Below are 17,110 nucleotides of genomic sequence, written 5' to 3'. Positions count from 1 at the left end.
GGAAATGTTTTAAAACCAGGGGGCTTGTTAACACAAAAGAGTTTAAGCTATAAAATTCTGGGCTACAAAGAAGGTTGATTAGCGACGGCGCTTTGGTTTAGTGGTCAGCGCATTGGCTATTCAATCGGACTTAAAAATGAAAAATCCCATGGTCAGTGCGAGTTGAGACTAGGCAGGTCTCTGTATTATCATGAGTTTTTTAGATTAAGAACCCAGGAAGACCAAAGTTCATTGGTCAATCAGTATTGAACACGAAAATAGCTTGAAATTAGCGGAGAGTGAATTTTCCAACTTTTCCTTCTTCCATAACTTAGACCAAGGAAGATTAAGTAACAAAAGATTTACTAATTTTGGTTTGTTAGCGATGAACGAGCGAGGAAAAAAAGTGGGCAATAAAAAAACGATTACATAGCTGCGTTTCATTAATGGGATCTGTTAGCAGTGATAATCGCAGAGAAAAAAACGTGAAATTTATATTGAAACTACTTCCTTTAAAATATATTTGTTGTAAGCTAACAGATGTGTTACAGATTTCTAATTAAAAAACAACAAAACAAAACAATTAGTGCGTGTTCATTCGTGTTTAAGCAAAACCCTTTTGGATCGGATCGGACTTTAGAATGAAATAGATCGACGGGTCGATGCAAGTCCCGCCTAGCCTGTCATGTTATTTTAGATTACGAAGGTGTACAAAAGGGAAGATACATTTAGTGAAAAGACAATAGCTTGAAATTAGTGGAGAATGATTTTTAGAAGTTTTCTTTTCGTAATTGCTTGTTTGTTTCCTTTACCACGGACACATACACTGCACCATCAAGAGCAACATCTTGAGCGAGGGATCTGAAGGGGCCTGACTGACGGAACCCAAGCAAGTGGTTATTCATATCTGGTCGTGGATATAACTAAACTGAAAAATTATTCCCATGTTTGCAGCCGCTACATTTTATGATTTTACAGAAACTGAAACTTTGTCAAGGAAATGAAGAAATGACCGAGTGAACTGTGTTATTAAAAAAAAAAAAATTTAGCGTGATATGTTGATATGATAACGAAAGCTTTGCTATTGAATATGAATATATAATTTACGAAAAGTTCAAGGAATTATGATTCTATTCAGTTCTTCCTCGACCAAAACACAAACGCGAGTTATTTATCTTGGAAACCAAGAAGAAACTTTTCTAAAATTAAAGACAGGCAAATCATGTCAAATAAAAGCTAAAAGTATATTGACTTGTATAAAACATGTTGTATAAAAGCATGAGATTCCTCAACAAATTAGTTATTCCTATTACAACTCTCTTAAGGACGGTGCCTACTATTGTTACTGCGCATACGTTCTGCGCATCTCGAGATACTCGGGTTTCCTATGGGTGGTGCCTACTAATACAGGGATAATTTTGCGCGGTTTAAAACTATACGGAGAAAGCAGAACTTAGCAAGTGCTTTTGGTATCTCAAAAGAAAATTAGGGGTAACCATGCATTTTTCAGAGTTAATTAAGCTTCAATTTAGGAAAAAATCCCATACATTGCTTTATATTTTGGCGCTTTTTAGAGATATTATTGCTTAATTATCTCTGAAGAATGCGTGGTTACCCCCAATTTTCTTTTTGGATTCCAATAGCCCTTGCTAAGATCTGTTTTTCCCGCATAGTCACGAGTCGCACAAAAATACTTCGGTATTAGTAAGCACCGTCCTTAAGCAAGGCTGGGAAAACCCGGATGAGGTTTCCAAATATAAACCTGTTTCTTGGCAAAACAGAAAAAAACAAAACAAACAAATAAATATATAAATAAGTAAATCAATAAAATTCGAAAATTAAAAAGGAAAAGAAAATCAGTGCCAAATGTTATCTGGCAGTCTAACTAAATTTCCAATACAGTGATTTGATTAGCTACTTCAGCGATGCTGGAAATATAAACCCATGCTCGCTTAAACAAGTTTTTTGCCTCTTCAAGTGATGCAAAGGCAAACTGCTTTCTGTGGTCACCGCTGTGTGAAAATATATGATATTGCGTGCTGCCCAAAATATATGGAAGAAAGGAGCGCGATCAATGTTCGGTTTCATTGCATTGTTCCTGCTGTGAGCAAAAGCTAGATGAATGTCTGGCATGGATATTGGTTTCTCTAGCGAAAACTGGGTTAACTAATTAAAATCAGAGGACAACGATAATAAAAGAAGAAAATGAGCACTACTACAGCGAGTGGTCACCATATCGAGAGTCTCTTAAAAATAATGGAGAAATGTGCATCACTAAAGTGAAAAGAGCCTAAACTTTGATGTAAGAGAAGGGGAATATTTGTCCATGCATTCCAGAAAATAATTTTTGACGCACGTGTAAACTCTCTCTAACGCGGTGATGAAAACCCCTTCTCAGTGAAACGTGCTGTGGCATATCGCCATTATATCAGTTTCCAAATAGCATAGAAATAAAGAAGTCGCTGTTGTTTAAGACAGGACAATTTGGTTCGAAATTGAAACAAACAAACAAACAAAAATTTCTTTCTAAATTTTTTCAGTGCCGCCAGAAGATGATTATGTCGAAGTCTCCAGTCTTACTAAGACTTTAGGTTAGCTTCTCTTCGTAATTTTAATGTATTTGCTTTGCTTTATGTTAGTTTATCCTATTCACTGCCATAGTAGTGTCTTCACTGTTATTTAGTCCATCTATATATAGATAAACTTTGCACTTCTAATATAATTAGTTATATTTCTAATTTTCACTGAATAAAATGTTGTTGTTGTTGTTGTTGAAAATTGAAATCTGGCGACGTAATAATATCCAAAGGGACGTCCGTTCAAAAGCCATACAAGTACTGGAATATGGAATTTTGGAAATAAAATTTAAATATTTTAATGTTAAATGTTATTTCCGTTGTTTTGATCACTGATCAACCTCTATAAGCTCAGTTCCACCTGCAATTTTAGCCAGCTTTTTCTTTAGCTGAATCTCTAATCTGTAGAGATATTTCTTTTTCCAGTCAATCTTTTCTTGTGCTATTCTCTCTCGAGTGGTTCTAATTTTCTTCACCAGTTCCTCTCTCTGTTGTACAGTTTTCAACACAGCTTCTCTTTCGTATTGCTCAGCCATTTCCAAGAGAACTTTTCCTCTTCCATCATATTTGGTTTTGTCTGGTCCAGCGTATCTTTCAGTGGATGTTTTTATTATTGTCAAATCATTCTCACCACTTGTTTGTACATTTGTGGTGCCCGTTGATGGAACGACACAGTTGCCACCCCGCTCATCACAGCGACCCGTTTCTTTCGCCAGGGTAAGAACCGTATTGGATCGGGAATCTTGTTGTAAGGTATGAGTTGGAGTCAATACCCCAATTCCATCATCTGTTGCAGCTTTTATAGCACTTTCTGGCCGCTTGGGATCAGTGCTGCTCTGTGGGTTGAGTAGGAGCTTATCTTCTTGTTTCTCTTCAACAGAAACTATCGTTTTGCGCTGAAAATTGTGTTCTGGAGATAAATGAACCGTTTCAATATCTTTTCCTGTTTCGGTGTTGATGGTCTTCTTTGCTGACATTTCATTTACAAAACTGTCCTGGCCGCCAATAAGCGTGACATTGTTGACAAGCATGTTGGATGGAGAATCTCGTTGAAGTATTGGCATTATTATTTCAACAACATCATCGTCATCATCACATGGCTTAGCAGTCTGCGGCGTGCCTGTTTGGGATAATACAGCGTCATTGCCACACTGCTGGCTGGAAATGACCAAGTCTTTCTCGGGTTTTTCAGAGTAGACCATCGAGTTGGGTTGAAGAGCCGGTTCATCAGCTGAGTCTATTATTATTTCTACAACTTCGTCTGTTGTGGTGTTGTTTGTTGGCGCTCCGTTGATGCAGCTCCGCTGAAGACTAGTAGGCGCTACACATCCTTTTCGGGACGGATTGCTCACTCTACTGACGTCTTTCAAGGTGTTGTTAGCAACACATCCTTTATCAAACATGGGCGTTTGCCTTGTCGGGCTCTTGTTAATGTGCGACCGCTGAGAATCACTAACTGACAAAGTTCCTCTTTGGTCGGATTGCCTCACAATATTGGGTACATCGCTGGAGGGTCTTGCTGCGAACAAATCACGTGATAAAGGCCTTTGAACAGCAGTTAGGTTCATACGTCTTTTCGGCCCATATTCCTGCGACCAAAAAATGCCATCAGGAGCTGAGGATACTGGAAATGAGATAGTGACATTTTCTGACTGATTGGAATGCAGGCCTGGATTCGTGATCCCTTTCTTTGAAATCCTCTGACCAGGAAGACCTTGCCTGCGATCTTCGTCTATGACTGAGTCAGTCGCATCAACATAAATGGAACACTTCGGGTCGATCACGAGTGCAGTCGCGGTTCGCTTTGGTACGACATTTTCTCCACCAGTTGATCGGTTGATAACACCAGACAACACTTGGGAAATAAAAGGTGCTGTACTTACGATGTTAGAGTTTTTCACAGCCCGAGAGCTTTCGGTAGCCGCTTTCCTTGACGAGGTCGCTGTCACAGCGGTTTGGAGGGCAACGCCTGAGGCAGTAGTACCGACCAAAAGTTCTTTTATTTGTGGAGAATCGCTGTTTGAACAAAACCTTCGCTGCCATGAATCAATGACTTGCAGTATTTGCTTTGTGGCATCAACTCCGTCATTTTCATCATCATCTTCTAGCAATTCAGTTTCCTCTAGGTTATTGTTGTGCAGCGGCGCGTTGTAGCGAGGTTGCGAGTCTAGCGAACCAATGTTTTGCCCCGCCATTTCATTTACGGAATGTCGCTGACCAGAATTACGGGTCTCTAGATTTCTTTCTGACCGTGAATCACTGTTTCTCCACCCATGGCTGTCGTTCGTATTCTGGCATTGTGGATGTGGCACCATATGAACATGTGTACTAGTTTGCGGTACCGTTCTAACTGACTCCTTAGGAATCGCCCCATTGAAATTCTGCCTGGTATTTGAGTCATCAGATCTTCTGTTGGCCGAAACATTATTTGCTGCAGGTGGGGAGGGTTCCTCGCTTGAAGCTAATTGGTTTGCGATATAATTCAATACCATATGTCTATACTGAATTCTTCTTTCATCCTCATGTGTTGGGTAACCACCATTTCGTTCATCGTGGCCGTTACTTTTTTCTACTGTGGTGTTGTAATGCGACTGTTCATTGCGAGTATCCATTTCATCATTCCTTTGATATGCAGCCATAACATTTTGATACAAAACGGGCTGCTGGCTGCTCGAACCGTTTGCCGTTTTGCGAGCAGGGAGTGTGTTCATGTGCAGAGCGGTAACCGCTGAAGTTTGAAGTGTGTCGTTAGCAATCAGGTGGTGCCTCGGGTTTCTAATCGTTTGTGTTTGAGGATCAAGATACTGCTCACCAACACGTACCTTTTGTTTTAAAACAGCCGATCTTTGCAATTCCACATGTTCCGCGAGTTTTTCCGTTCTGGTGTTATTCAACTGGTTTGAGAGTTGCTGTCTCCCAAAGATTAGGGCATCCGAAAGTTGTTGTCTCGCTATGATAAAGGCATCACTTGGCATCCGAATGCCACTGTTTACGGCTTCATGTTTAGAGTAGATCTTATTATCATTCAGCAATCTCCTTTTTCCGTTACATTGCAGTAATCCGGGAATTTTACCTGGAACTTGACGCGGATTGGAATTTGAAGACAAAGTCTCTCTAGCCTTTCTTGTTCCCGCTTTAAGCGTCTGTACAAAACGTCTCTGCATTGGGTTAATAGTCACGGGAGCCTTTGTAGAGGAGTGCAAGGCCATCCTTTGATGAAAGCGATGTTCTGGCTGTTGTGAAAGGCTCGATAAAGCATTTGTGGTTTCGCTCTCCATGTCCGAAAACAGCCGACTGCAAGCAGTTCCTGTGTCGTTACTTTTTGACGTCATGTTCGCCTTTTGTGGAAGTTTGGCTAAAATCGATGATTTTCCATTACTATCGGTGTGAATCAAGAACGATTCGCCTTTGTGATCATAACGCCGCACAGAAAAAACCTTATCGTTCACCACGAGAAACATGTCGTTTTGACCATCTTTTTGTTTGAAAGTAAATAATAGGTCGTATTGTTTTTGCGTTTGTGAAGAAGTCGTAGAATTAACCAAGACTGGATTTGTGTATGATGCTGCATTGGTATTCGTGTCAACTTTGTGTATAGTTACGGGGTGGTAAATTTGCTTGCCCTGATCAAGTTCTTCCAGTGGCGCTGGTGATGTACTCGTTTGTGAGGAATGAGATTTATTTCGTGCTGAAGTTAATGTTGAACATCGTGATGAAATCGATTGCACACCAACAACTTTAGGATAGAAGGTGTGATCAAATGCAAAACCATTTGTTGTTCCTGTGTCTAGACTCTGTATTTTTCTGAGCATTGGCTCCTTTGGTTCAATGTGAATTTGAGCCGGCCCTGAAAGAACTGATACTTCCCCTCTGCGACTATGCGAAGGAGAAGGCAAAGGTTGATCTTGAGTGTTTCCATTCCTAGGTGCCACTTCATTAACACCCGTTTCTATATCATCTAGCACCATTATTATATCATCTTGAACCGATTCAGTTATCGCCGCACTTTCAAAGCTTGATTTCCCCTGCAATGAGAGAATCCCTTCACAACGATTGTTTTTTAACGACTCAACGACTTCACTAACAATGTTCTGCAGGCTGGTTTCACTTTGGATAAAAAGGTGTTCGTCATTCCTACAACAGGAAGGGTCGTTGCGCCCTTGTTTGATACGTTTTGAATTGGACGTGGTTCCCTCGCCGTTTGACAACCAGGAAGAGGTACGTTTGATAGGAATCGTGGGTAACGTGGGCATGTCTCCTTCGTACTTAACAACGTTCTTTAGAAACAAAGGAGATGCCTTTAATTCATTTTGTGGTGTATCCATTTTGAAGGCATCGATCTCTTAAAGAAGAGAAAGCGTGGAACTCAGAGGGGAAGACATCACACAAACGACAAAAGGCTGTTCCAACGAGGACCAAGCGGACTGATCACTTAAGGGAGCCATCTACGCTGTTAATAAAAATAATCAAACAAAGTTAGGATAATTCAGTAGAATTTAACTTGAAATTCAGTCTCACACCTTTAACTTCTCGTTGTGTTTGTTTGTTTGTTTGTTTGCTTACAAATGCTTAGGGGTGGAAAAATAGATAGATTGCTAGATAGCCATTTGACTAGCCACTGCAAAGGATGTACCCATTACAATTGCTCAAATCACGCTTTCTAATACATGACTTAAAACTTTTAAAGTTCACACAAGGTCTCTCCTTGGCGGTTAACTTGCTCCACAGCTTGGACGCTAGGACACTAGGTTAGCTCAGAAATTCACTGTTATAGAGTTACATGCCTTAGATGGTTTGGTTTATTGGAATGTAGCTGTAGTTTTGCTCTTAAGTTACGTCTTCTTGTTAGCTGATGCTAACCTTCTAAGTTGGCAGTATTTTCTATTCTGTAATCCATGTTTTCTATACGATATTTATGTTTCTGTAACAAGACGCTTTTGGGGCTATCCAAACAGTTCTTAGTCTTCGAAATGCGCGGGCGATACGCGAAGGTAAATAATACAACTTAGGCGTTGTTGAATGGAGAAACAGCGGGGAAGAGCTTCGGAGAGCACTAAACGGCTTGCTACTTGGCACTTGGTAGTACGGATGCTAAAGTACAGGGTCGTTGAAACTCGTCCATGGGGACTACGCAGAAATATATTTTCAACAAAACTGGAACTCTTCAACTTGTTTAAATTTCGGTTTTTCACGAACAGATCACCTCCCGTCACTCTCACCTCGTTCGGTAATTCAAAGTTGTACAACGCACAAACCTTTTTATGCTCAGAGAATATTAATTAAGCTCGGTAAGCCTTTGAACTATAATTAGTTTTATAGCAGAGGAAATAAAGGAATTAGTCGCTATTAAAAATCTAGCCTTAGAAAGGATCTTGAAACTGGAAATAGGACAGCTGATAACACTACGAGTTGGTTATAGGATATTGCGCTGGAATTGTGCAAATATTACTGCTTCCTTAATGGAAACCATGTTTACCGAAAGTCGATTAGCACGGGGAAAATCTAAGAACTTGTTTTTAAACAGCTTTCGTTCATAACTCAATAACGATCGGAACTTGCGTTCTACGCTAACGAGTTGTACTCGATCTAATATTCTAAAACTTTACGAGTACGGCTGAATAAATATTCATTTCGACGAGTAATTCACTTGTAAAGATTATCAATTTCCTAAAACACTAAACTGAAAGTACCTTTCCTTTCGATTTCTAAAAGTTTGAGTTCATTTGTACAGAAATAGTCCTTGTGACGTTTCAATCCAGCGATGAAGTGAGAAAGGGAGATAACTAAAGCTTATCAGTTTTCAAGTCTACAACTATTTAAGAATTGGTTCATGCTTAGCATGCGTATATCGAGTTATGGATGCACGCGGGAAGTTTGGAGAGCACGAGAGAAGCGTAAGAGTTGCTCGAGGCGTAACCGAGAGTAACTCTAGCTTAGCATGCTTAGCATGCGTATATCGAGTTATGGATGCACGCAAGAAGTTTGGAGAGCACGAGAGAACCGTAAGAGTTGCTCGAGGCGTATTGCTCGAGGCGTAGCCGAGAGCAACTCTAGCTTCTTGAACCAATCCTTAAGTATATGACAGAATTTATTATTTGCTTTATCAAATGTTCATGTTGTTCTCATATAAAAATCGTAAACAAAAAATCCTTATCAATTTTTCTTCTTCGCGTTTGAGGCTTATAAAAGTGTTAAATTTCACTTTCGGTTGGGTACAATACCGCGCAAGACGAGAGGCTGGGGATAGTAGTGATGAACGCTAGTCTCTCGTTTTCTCTACTCCGCAGTTGTTTTAGTTTTCAGAAGAAGAAAACTGTGTGGATCGAAAATATGAATGGGATTGTTGAACTGACGCCAAATGAAACAACTGGCCCACACGGCTGGAGCTCGGACCGGTTTCTGTAACACTGATGAAGCAGCTAGGAGAATTGCTACTCCCCACCTGTTGAGATGCTAGTCCACCCTGACAGGGTTATACCGAGAGTATGCCGCCGGTACCCATTTATACACCTGGGTGAAGAGACACAATATGGATCGAAGTATCTTGCCCAGGAAACAACACAGCAGTGAAGAGACGAAATATTCGAGAGTCGAAATATTGGCCCACATTAAATCTGCTATGCTATCTTTGTTCTTTGTTCTTAGTGCTTGCAACTGTAATTCTGGTTCTTCAATACGAGATTTATCTAAGCCACAAATATGGATCGCCCGAAATATTACAGCTACTGTAAATCTATGCACAGTAAAATTATACTGACACCTATAATACAGAGTGACCTCAGCTGTTATGTAACTGCCAAAGAATTGAGCCAATTTATGAGTCACAAGTGATTCGCGTGAAGCGGTACGTACTTCAAGCTAACTGGATTCACGCACAGTTTAATAAGCCCAACGATCGCATACACAGCACTTAAGACACTTTATTTTGAGAGGTAACCTATATTCATACTCATAACCTGGCTAGATTATTTTTTCTTTCGTTTTCTTTTAAAACAAACAAACAAACCAAAAAAAAAAAAACAAATAAATAAATAAAAAAACACGATAATTTATACAAGCCAGTTTTTTGATCTACAATCATTCCACATAATACATAAAAAACAGATGTATTATGCGTAGATGAAAAATGGTAAAGAAACCTGGCTTGTTTTCGAAGCGAATGGCCTTTGCCAATACCTTTAGCTTTACCTATATCTATATTTAAAACTTGGCTTACGTTTTCGAAGCCAATGGCCTTTGCTTGTTGGCCTAAATATATTGCATAATAATAGCGATTCGGCATATCGATGAGAATCGACAGGAATTGACAAATTTAAGGAGTGACCGAGCATATGTCTATCACGAGAAGACCTGGTTGACACGAATGGAATTACATAGTAAAAGCTTTGTGTCAACTTGCATCGAAGCGGTCTGTCAACATTCATAGGATCAGTCGGCAAGGTTTAATGCGGAAGATTTCGGCGACGTCTAGCAAGTGCATAGTACATAGTACATTTTTGACGTTTCATCTTAATAAACAAATGGAAAAACAAACGAAAATGAAAGAATTGACTTTCGCACACCGTGCGAACCGGAACACACGAGCCACGACGATCATGGAGCGACGGATCCTGGCCTATGCGTATAGAGCACGTGTCATATCGGCTACTCGTGTTATGTATTATTTCAGCCGGCTTTCGTTACAACCGTAGTAAATCTAACAATAGCATCAGCGACATCTGACAAGTCACTTACCGTGTCTCTAGCTCTTCGCCGAGTGTTTCTTGATTAATTGCAGTTCCTTTGTCGTTTTTTGCTCTCGATGTTTTTTCCATGACACGGCCTCAGCGAACCGCAGTATCAAAGTCAATGGAAAATATTGCACGCAAATGGTCCTGCTGTAATTCTTTCCGATTATTAATTACTGTGATTTCAATTTATCCTTTGCGTGGTGAATTGAAAGAAGCGAAGTAGCAAAAGAATCCAGTTTACAAGAAAGTTACCCGGTTTCAATCGGCGAGAATGTTTTCAGGTCCTCTAAGAAAAGTGACCTGGTCTTTCAAACCTTTGCTCTCACTGAAACAGACGGTGAGTGAGGGAGAGTGAATTTATAATGTTATATTGGCGGTCAATAACACATGTGACAACTATTGTTTAATTTTGAAAAGTCTGTCCAAACAAATGCGACTAGAAGACAAAGGTTCATCAAAATAATCCAGCTGCTTATTGACTTTTAACGCCCTTGACATGTGTTGTTCACGTGATATCCCTTTGGTGTATAAAGGACTTTGCCCAGAGTGATCGTTTGATTCAAGCGACATGCACTGCAGACACTTAAGTTGCCTAGGTTTTATGGTTCTTTATAGCAAACCTTGACCCGATCTTACCGGCATACATAAATTGGGCAACAAGAAGCTGCGGATACAAATGGATTTTTGCTGGGAAACATTGGTCAGTCAAATATAACGGCAAGAATCATGATCTTAGACCTTGAATTAACAGATTTTTTAACACCCGACGATTTATTTTTAAAATTACTTTTATTATGTACCAAATTTGCATACACAAATATAAAGACAAAATGAATTGGCGGCGAAAATTACCATTGCTGGTGATCACTGCCAGTCTCCGGTCAATTTTTTAGCCGAGAAACCCAGCAGACTTCATCAATACCAAAAAATACCATTTTTATATAAGAGAAAATCAACACAAGCGAGCTTAAAGTCCTTTATTGGAAAGGCCGTGTTACACTGTAAAAATTCGGTGATGCGTGTAAAATTAAGAGGAAGGGGAGCAGGGATGGCGGAGTGGTGAGTGCACTCGCCTCCCACCAATTCCGCCGGGCCAGGGTTCGATTGCCCGGCGGTCTCGCGTCATATGTGAGTTGAGTCTGTTGTTAGTTCTCGTCCACGCTCCGATGGGTTTTCTCCGGGTACTCCGGTTTTGATCGGTTTTCTCCCTCCACAAAAACAAACATTTTCAAATTCTAATTCGACCTGGAAAATGTCGATAGAATCCACTGAAATTCCCATTTATTTTATTTTATTTTATTTTATTAAAGGGTTAAGCGTTTCAAGGGCGTCGTTAGAATGCTGACACAGTTCGGTGCGCGTAGCCAAAACCTAATTTTAGCGATGGGTACTAGCATGCTAGACAAAGGCCGAAAAAATAGTAGTGCTTGTTTGCTTGAGTCAATTGGTTTTTTCAGTAACCTTTTACCTTTCGAATATAGCATTACTTGTATTTGGGACTTTGAAACCGTTAATCTGCTAAACCTCGCCGGAATAACTCCGTGACCAATTTATGTCTGTAGGAAAACAATTTCTTCTCGATCCAGCTGTCGATCTGTCATACTGAATCACCATGAATGGCGATCTGTAAAATCCTTCTTTTCTTCTTTGCGAGTTTAAAATCTGTTTCGAAGCTTTTATTTTTAGAAAACTTTTGCATGGAAAGGTCTTTTCGGCTAAACCAAAATTTTTTGAGTATTTTAAGCTTTGATCTTTAACCGCGGTGGCCACGTGCACGTCACGCCGAAATTACAGTCAGTGAAGGCGCTGCGGCGTAACCACTGAGGGTAGCGTTGAACGTCCGATCGGACTTTAGACTGGAACATCGAAGGGCTCAAGTGTACGTGACTGCTAGCTAACAAGATTGACAAGATTAGGATGAATGAATCTTAGAAGTTTTCCTTGGCATTCGTTATTGCGGTCTAAAATGCTCAGTATTGAGTGACAGACCTACCCGGTAAATAAATAAATAAATAAATAAATAAATAAATAAATAAATAAATAAATAAATAAATAAATAAATAAATAAATAAATAAATTTCGTAAGCCGAGAAAGGTTAAAAACGAAACGTTTTCCGAAAAACTTTTCTTTTCTACAACCGGAGCGAGTGAAAACAATTGCAGCAAGTCATCGCAACGATGTCTTAAATTACAGTACATTGTTTAGCACCAATGAATAGCAGGAAAACCTACACCCGCAAATCTAAAGTCATTCCTTATAAATAAAGTTAATTGTTGTTAGTTAACAGTGTTTGCTACAGTTCTCAATTTTTATTTTTTTTTATTTGCAATGGTCAAATATTTGAATTTATTTGGAATTGTCAAATATTTGGTTTACTGTTACCTACCTCATGCTAGATTAACACGCTGAAGTGTGTGTTCGTGTTTCAGCGCAAAACTGGACTCCAAGTTTTGTCTTTGTTCGGCAACTGGGTACGTATTCGGCGAAAAGACTCACTGATAAATTTTCAAAGGCAACTTTTTTTTCCTTCTTTTCCATTAGGTCTAGGCATAATAATTAAACCGCACGCAAAGTCGGTGTCTCAGTTGTAATGACTCAGATGGTGTACGGCGGTCAGACTTCGAACTTTCGATCAAACTTTAGCGACTGGAACTTCGCACGCGCAGGTTGGTTGCGAGTCGGGACAAGGAATAGTCTCTGGATTGTGACGATTGATTTAATAGATTGCAAAGATTGCGTAAATAAGTGCGAGGGAGTTTTTCTATTTAAGTAACGTTTTTATTTATTTATTTATTTATTTATTTATTTAATTGAGTGTGTTCGTATTTATTATAAACGCCACACTTCAAGTTCTCTTTTCCTACTAAGTGATGTATCTCGGTGAAAAAATGTTGGGGGTGATAAAGTTTTATTCATTTGGCAAAGACAAATTTCCTTTTTTTTTTGTTTGTTTCTAGGACTCTAGGGCATCACACAGAAAGTAAGCGATTCTGTATCGCGTTGAACTTTCGATCGGACATCAGTCAAACTGGAACATCGGATGTTGGGTGTAAGTCGAGACTTGGCTTTTCACTATATACTGTCATGTTATATATTTTAGATCGGGGGCCACCCACGAAAAAGATGAAGGCGTCTAAAAGCATTTTCTGTTTAAACTGACCGAACACCTAAGTTGAAGTGCGTAAAATTTAAACATATTTTAATACCCGTTTTTATAGTTTCAAAGTTACTGAAGTTGTCAAGGAAATATAAGAAATGAGTTTAAACTGATAAAGTGTGACAAGATGATGATATAATCTTTGTTAATTGAACATCATCAAATTGAATAATTGAACATCATCAAAAGCGTGCAAGAGGTTGACCCATGACTGAGAATTGGCCGAACTTTGAACAGTCAGCTGATAACTAGAAAACGCTATTGAGATGTCGAAACTTTGCCCGAGTAGCTTAGTGTAACTAACATAACTTGTCTGTGTAGTCAGTGCCTGGAGAAAATAAAGTCTCTCACAAGTCAGTGTTTCTAGAAGTCGTCATGATAAGCAGTGTTCTAGTGTTTTATAACATTTCTAATTGTAAGTAATCGTTTAGTTGTTTAAAGTCTTAAATATAAACTTTTAGTTTAAAGAGGGCCACTAGGTTATCAGTTTCCTTACTGTCATATGCTACCCTCTTAAAATAACTGTCCATTGTATTGTATTGTATTGTATTGTATTGTAATGTATTGTTCGTAAATTCTCGAAGGAGACTGGAAACACTGACTCGAAATTTCTTCGAAAACCTTCAGATGATACTCGACGTTGTTAGGCTCTGATGAGATTGACATCAGTGCTACGATATACAACCCCAAAACACGAAAGAAGTAGACGTTTATAATCGATATCAGGCATATTTAAGTAATTGATAGCTGAGTCATTTATGTAAGATTATCAAAAGGGACAAAGAAATCCGTATCAACTGACATAAAAAGAACCCCAACAGAGTATGCTGTGAAAGCATGAGACTCCTCAACAAATTTGTTAATTCAATTAGAACTCTCTTTGGCAAGATTGGGGAAACCCCCGCATCTCAATTACATCATTTCTAAATCCGGTTGAGTTTCCTTTACACATATTTGTTTCTCAGTGGTTCTTGAATACAGACTCACACACACAAAAGTACTGTAAAAACCCTGAAAATGGCTACTTGCGTAAGCTTTTAAACACAAAACGGGAAAAGAAAATAATTCCCAATTTTTCAGGCAGCCGATTTGAAAGTTTAAGGTCCAGCTTTTGAATGATGTCGAAAATATAAGCCCCTACTCGATTAAACAAGTTCATTCCTCTCCTGATTATGTAAAGAATCAAACTGCTCGCCGGATATGGGTTTCTATGATAAACTACACATACATGTATGCGGTCTAACATTAACCACCGTATGGCATCGAAAAGCTTTGCGGTGTATTTCAGCAGATTGTGTATCATACGGCGAAGAATGGTGTAACACCTGAGCCAGCCGTTCCTGTCACTGCCGAAGGTCAACTGAATGAACATCTTTCAATATGTGCGTTTGCACTGACGTTTCGGTAAATTTGATTTGCATATATGCCTTAAGAAAGTTGTCGCTTTTGATAGAAAGGATCGGAATCTTCATCTGATAATTTGCGAAGTTAATTACCGGTTAGTATTGAATTACCTGGATCAGAACGCATAATAATAATAATAATAATAATAATAATAATAATAATAATAATAATAATAATAATAATAATAATAATAATAATAATAATAATAAAGGTGCGGTTACACTAGCCATTTTTCCCTTGGGTCCCTTGGGTAATTAATTAGCTGTTGCCCACGGGGAAGCAACTTTTTGTGTGTAACCGATTTTCCCAGAGTGAAATTGCCTTCGGGAAATTTCCATGGATACGTCAAAAAGAACAAAAGAATTTCCCATTACATTTCCCGAGGTACCGTTCTATGGGTTAGTAAGAACCCAAAGCGGCTCAACCAATCACGAGAAAGTGAAATGTACCAAACACTAAAAATCACGTGTTGTTTACGTGCTGAGTTCATCGTAAGGTCAAATCGTACCCGCCACTGTATTTCAAGCTCGACAACAATCAAAACATGGCTCACTCTTTCCACCAGTGGTCCAGAACCCTATCGTTCAGGGGTCGCTGAAGCCAGTTTTGTAGTCGCGCGGTAAATCCCAAGTTCGTCCATGATGGCGAACAACGAGTCTGCGTGTTCTTAAATATAAAACGAAAAACTGGAAGCTCTGGAAAAAGTGTATTTGTTGTCGGCGTCGACGTTCTCTTCTTGAAATAAATTCATGCTGAATTACTAAACCTATTTGAGGTGGAGGTTGTAATAAAAGCGGCAGAATTACCGAAAACATTTCATGATTCGTGTCATTCATGTTTACGTTTATCAGTGTTTCTCATCAAATAGGGTAAAGGTTTACCGTTCCCATTCGGCAATTTATCAGCGTCTAACCGCAAGCATGAAATCGATCAAAGCCCAGACTGAACCCAACCCAAGACGTTAGACGTTCTTATAAAAAAAAAAAAAAAACAGGGTGTACGTCGGACACTAAGACTGGTTGTACACGAGGACATTTTCCTGGGAAGGTCTACATTTGAATTAGAAAAGTTTAATTTTGTGTGTAAGACAGAATTTGTCAATTTTCTCTTCGACAAGTCTTGTTGTTAGAAGACTGATGATCCAGTTTTTGAAGACGTTCACCAAAAGGTTGGCAAACCTTTACACGCGAACAAGTCAAAATTACAAACCAGAACTTGTCAAGCATAAAACTTCCTCGGCGAATAACACTATTCCAAAATTATGATTTTGACTGGGCTTTGGGTGTTTAGATGTTCTGGGCTTTAGATGTAACCTCAGGTTTACACAGGTCGCATTTCCTTTCCTTTATTTTTCCCTTAGCTTTATGGTATCTTCGAATTTGCATCTAAAGGCCCGTTGAAACGGTTTCAACATTTGGTTCAACATGCGTTCAACACCTTGGTGAACCAAATTTGGGGACGTTTAAACCGGTCTTTCAACATTGAAAGCGTAAAAAATGTTGAAAGCGTGTTGACTCAAATTTAAATCGGTTTAAACTTTCATTCAACATTGATTTCATACAACATTTCCTTTTTTCTCGAAAATGTTGAATGGCGTTGAAGCCGTTTGAACACTCCGTTCTTCAACCTTTGTCCAACATCCGTTCAACTTTTGTTGAACGAATGTTGGGCAAATGTTGAAACCGTTTAAACGGGCCTTTCAAAAAAAAAAAGCGCTGGGGAATTCGACTTGGAGAGAGCACATTTGAATTGTAGATTAATGCTAAATTATTCGTCTTTTTCTCTCACCTATTACCACAAGGAACTTTACAGCAGGACGAGCGACGGTGAAGCCTAAATATGTTGTTATAGTTGTTTCCTAGACAAAATATTCACCAAGTTTATGCCATGGAATGGTCCGTCTATAACAACATGGAAGGACATTATGGAATTACAGCAGACTTGTATTTTGTACACACCTTGAGCAAGCTTGACTGTACTTGGACCGAAGGATGCAAACATGGCGTGGTTGGAAATTCGACGTGGAAAAAGTCAGCATTTGTTACACCGAAGGTATCAACATTACTCTCTACTTTGTTGTCTTGTTTTCTTCTAGTAGTACTCGATTTACAATAAATTTCCAATAGCTATTTTTACTGAAGGTCATTGAACATTTCATCTAGAACTGATTCAAAAGTTAGAACAATCATGTACAGCAAAAGAAGCAGCACCACAGTAACGTTATGCTCGGCAGCCTTCAGGATTGTATACACAAGACCAATAG

General features: G+C 39.1%; 1 protein-coding gene and 1 long non-coding RNA gene across 4 annotated transcripts; one reads left to right on the top strand and one right to left on the bottom strand.

The window, feature by feature from the left end:
- Positions 1–1,204: 1,204 nt before the first annotated feature.
- Positions 1,205–12,855, bottom strand: LOC146469321 (uncharacterized). 3 transcript variants are annotated; one of them, XM_085123339.1, is made up of 2 exons: positions 12,673–12,855; positions 1,205–7,005 (listed from the first exon to the last, which is right to left on the bottom strand). In XM_085123339.1, the coding sequence occupies exon 2, from the start codon at positions 6,878–6,880 to the stop codon at positions 2,885–2,887; it is 3,996 nt and encodes a 1,331-aa protein (XP_084979465.1). In that variant the 5' UTR covers positions 6,881–7,005; positions 12,673–12,855; the 3' UTR covers positions 1,205–2,884. The 3 variants fall into 3 exon arrangements, with proteins under 3 accessions (XP_084979465.1, XP_084979463.1, XP_084979466.1); XM_085123337.1 differs by lacking the exon at positions 12,673–12,855 and adding an exon at positions 10,290–10,599; XM_085123340.1 differs by lacking the exon at positions 12,673–12,855 and adding an exon at positions 10,290–10,599 and having other exon boundaries at positions 1,205–7,000.
- Positions 12,856–13,242: 387 nt separating this feature from the next.
- LOC146469320 (uncharacterized) lies at positions 13,243–17,110 on the top strand. Its single transcript, XR_014867214.1, has 3 exons — positions 13,243–13,335; positions 16,649–16,899; positions 17,010–17,110. It is a non-coding gene; the product is annotated as an uncharacterized LOC146469320 (long non-coding RNA).

Source organism: Pavona decussata, unplaced genomic scaffold, assembly GCF_977016875.1.
Source record: "Pavona decussata unplaced genomic scaffold, jaPavDecu1.1 SCAFFOLD_124, whole genome shotgun sequence".
Classification (NCBI taxonomy): Eukaryota; Metazoa; Cnidaria; class Anthozoa; order Scleractinia; family Agariciidae; genus Pavona; species Pavona decussata.
This window is presented reverse-complemented; position numbering and strand designations above follow the sequence as displayed.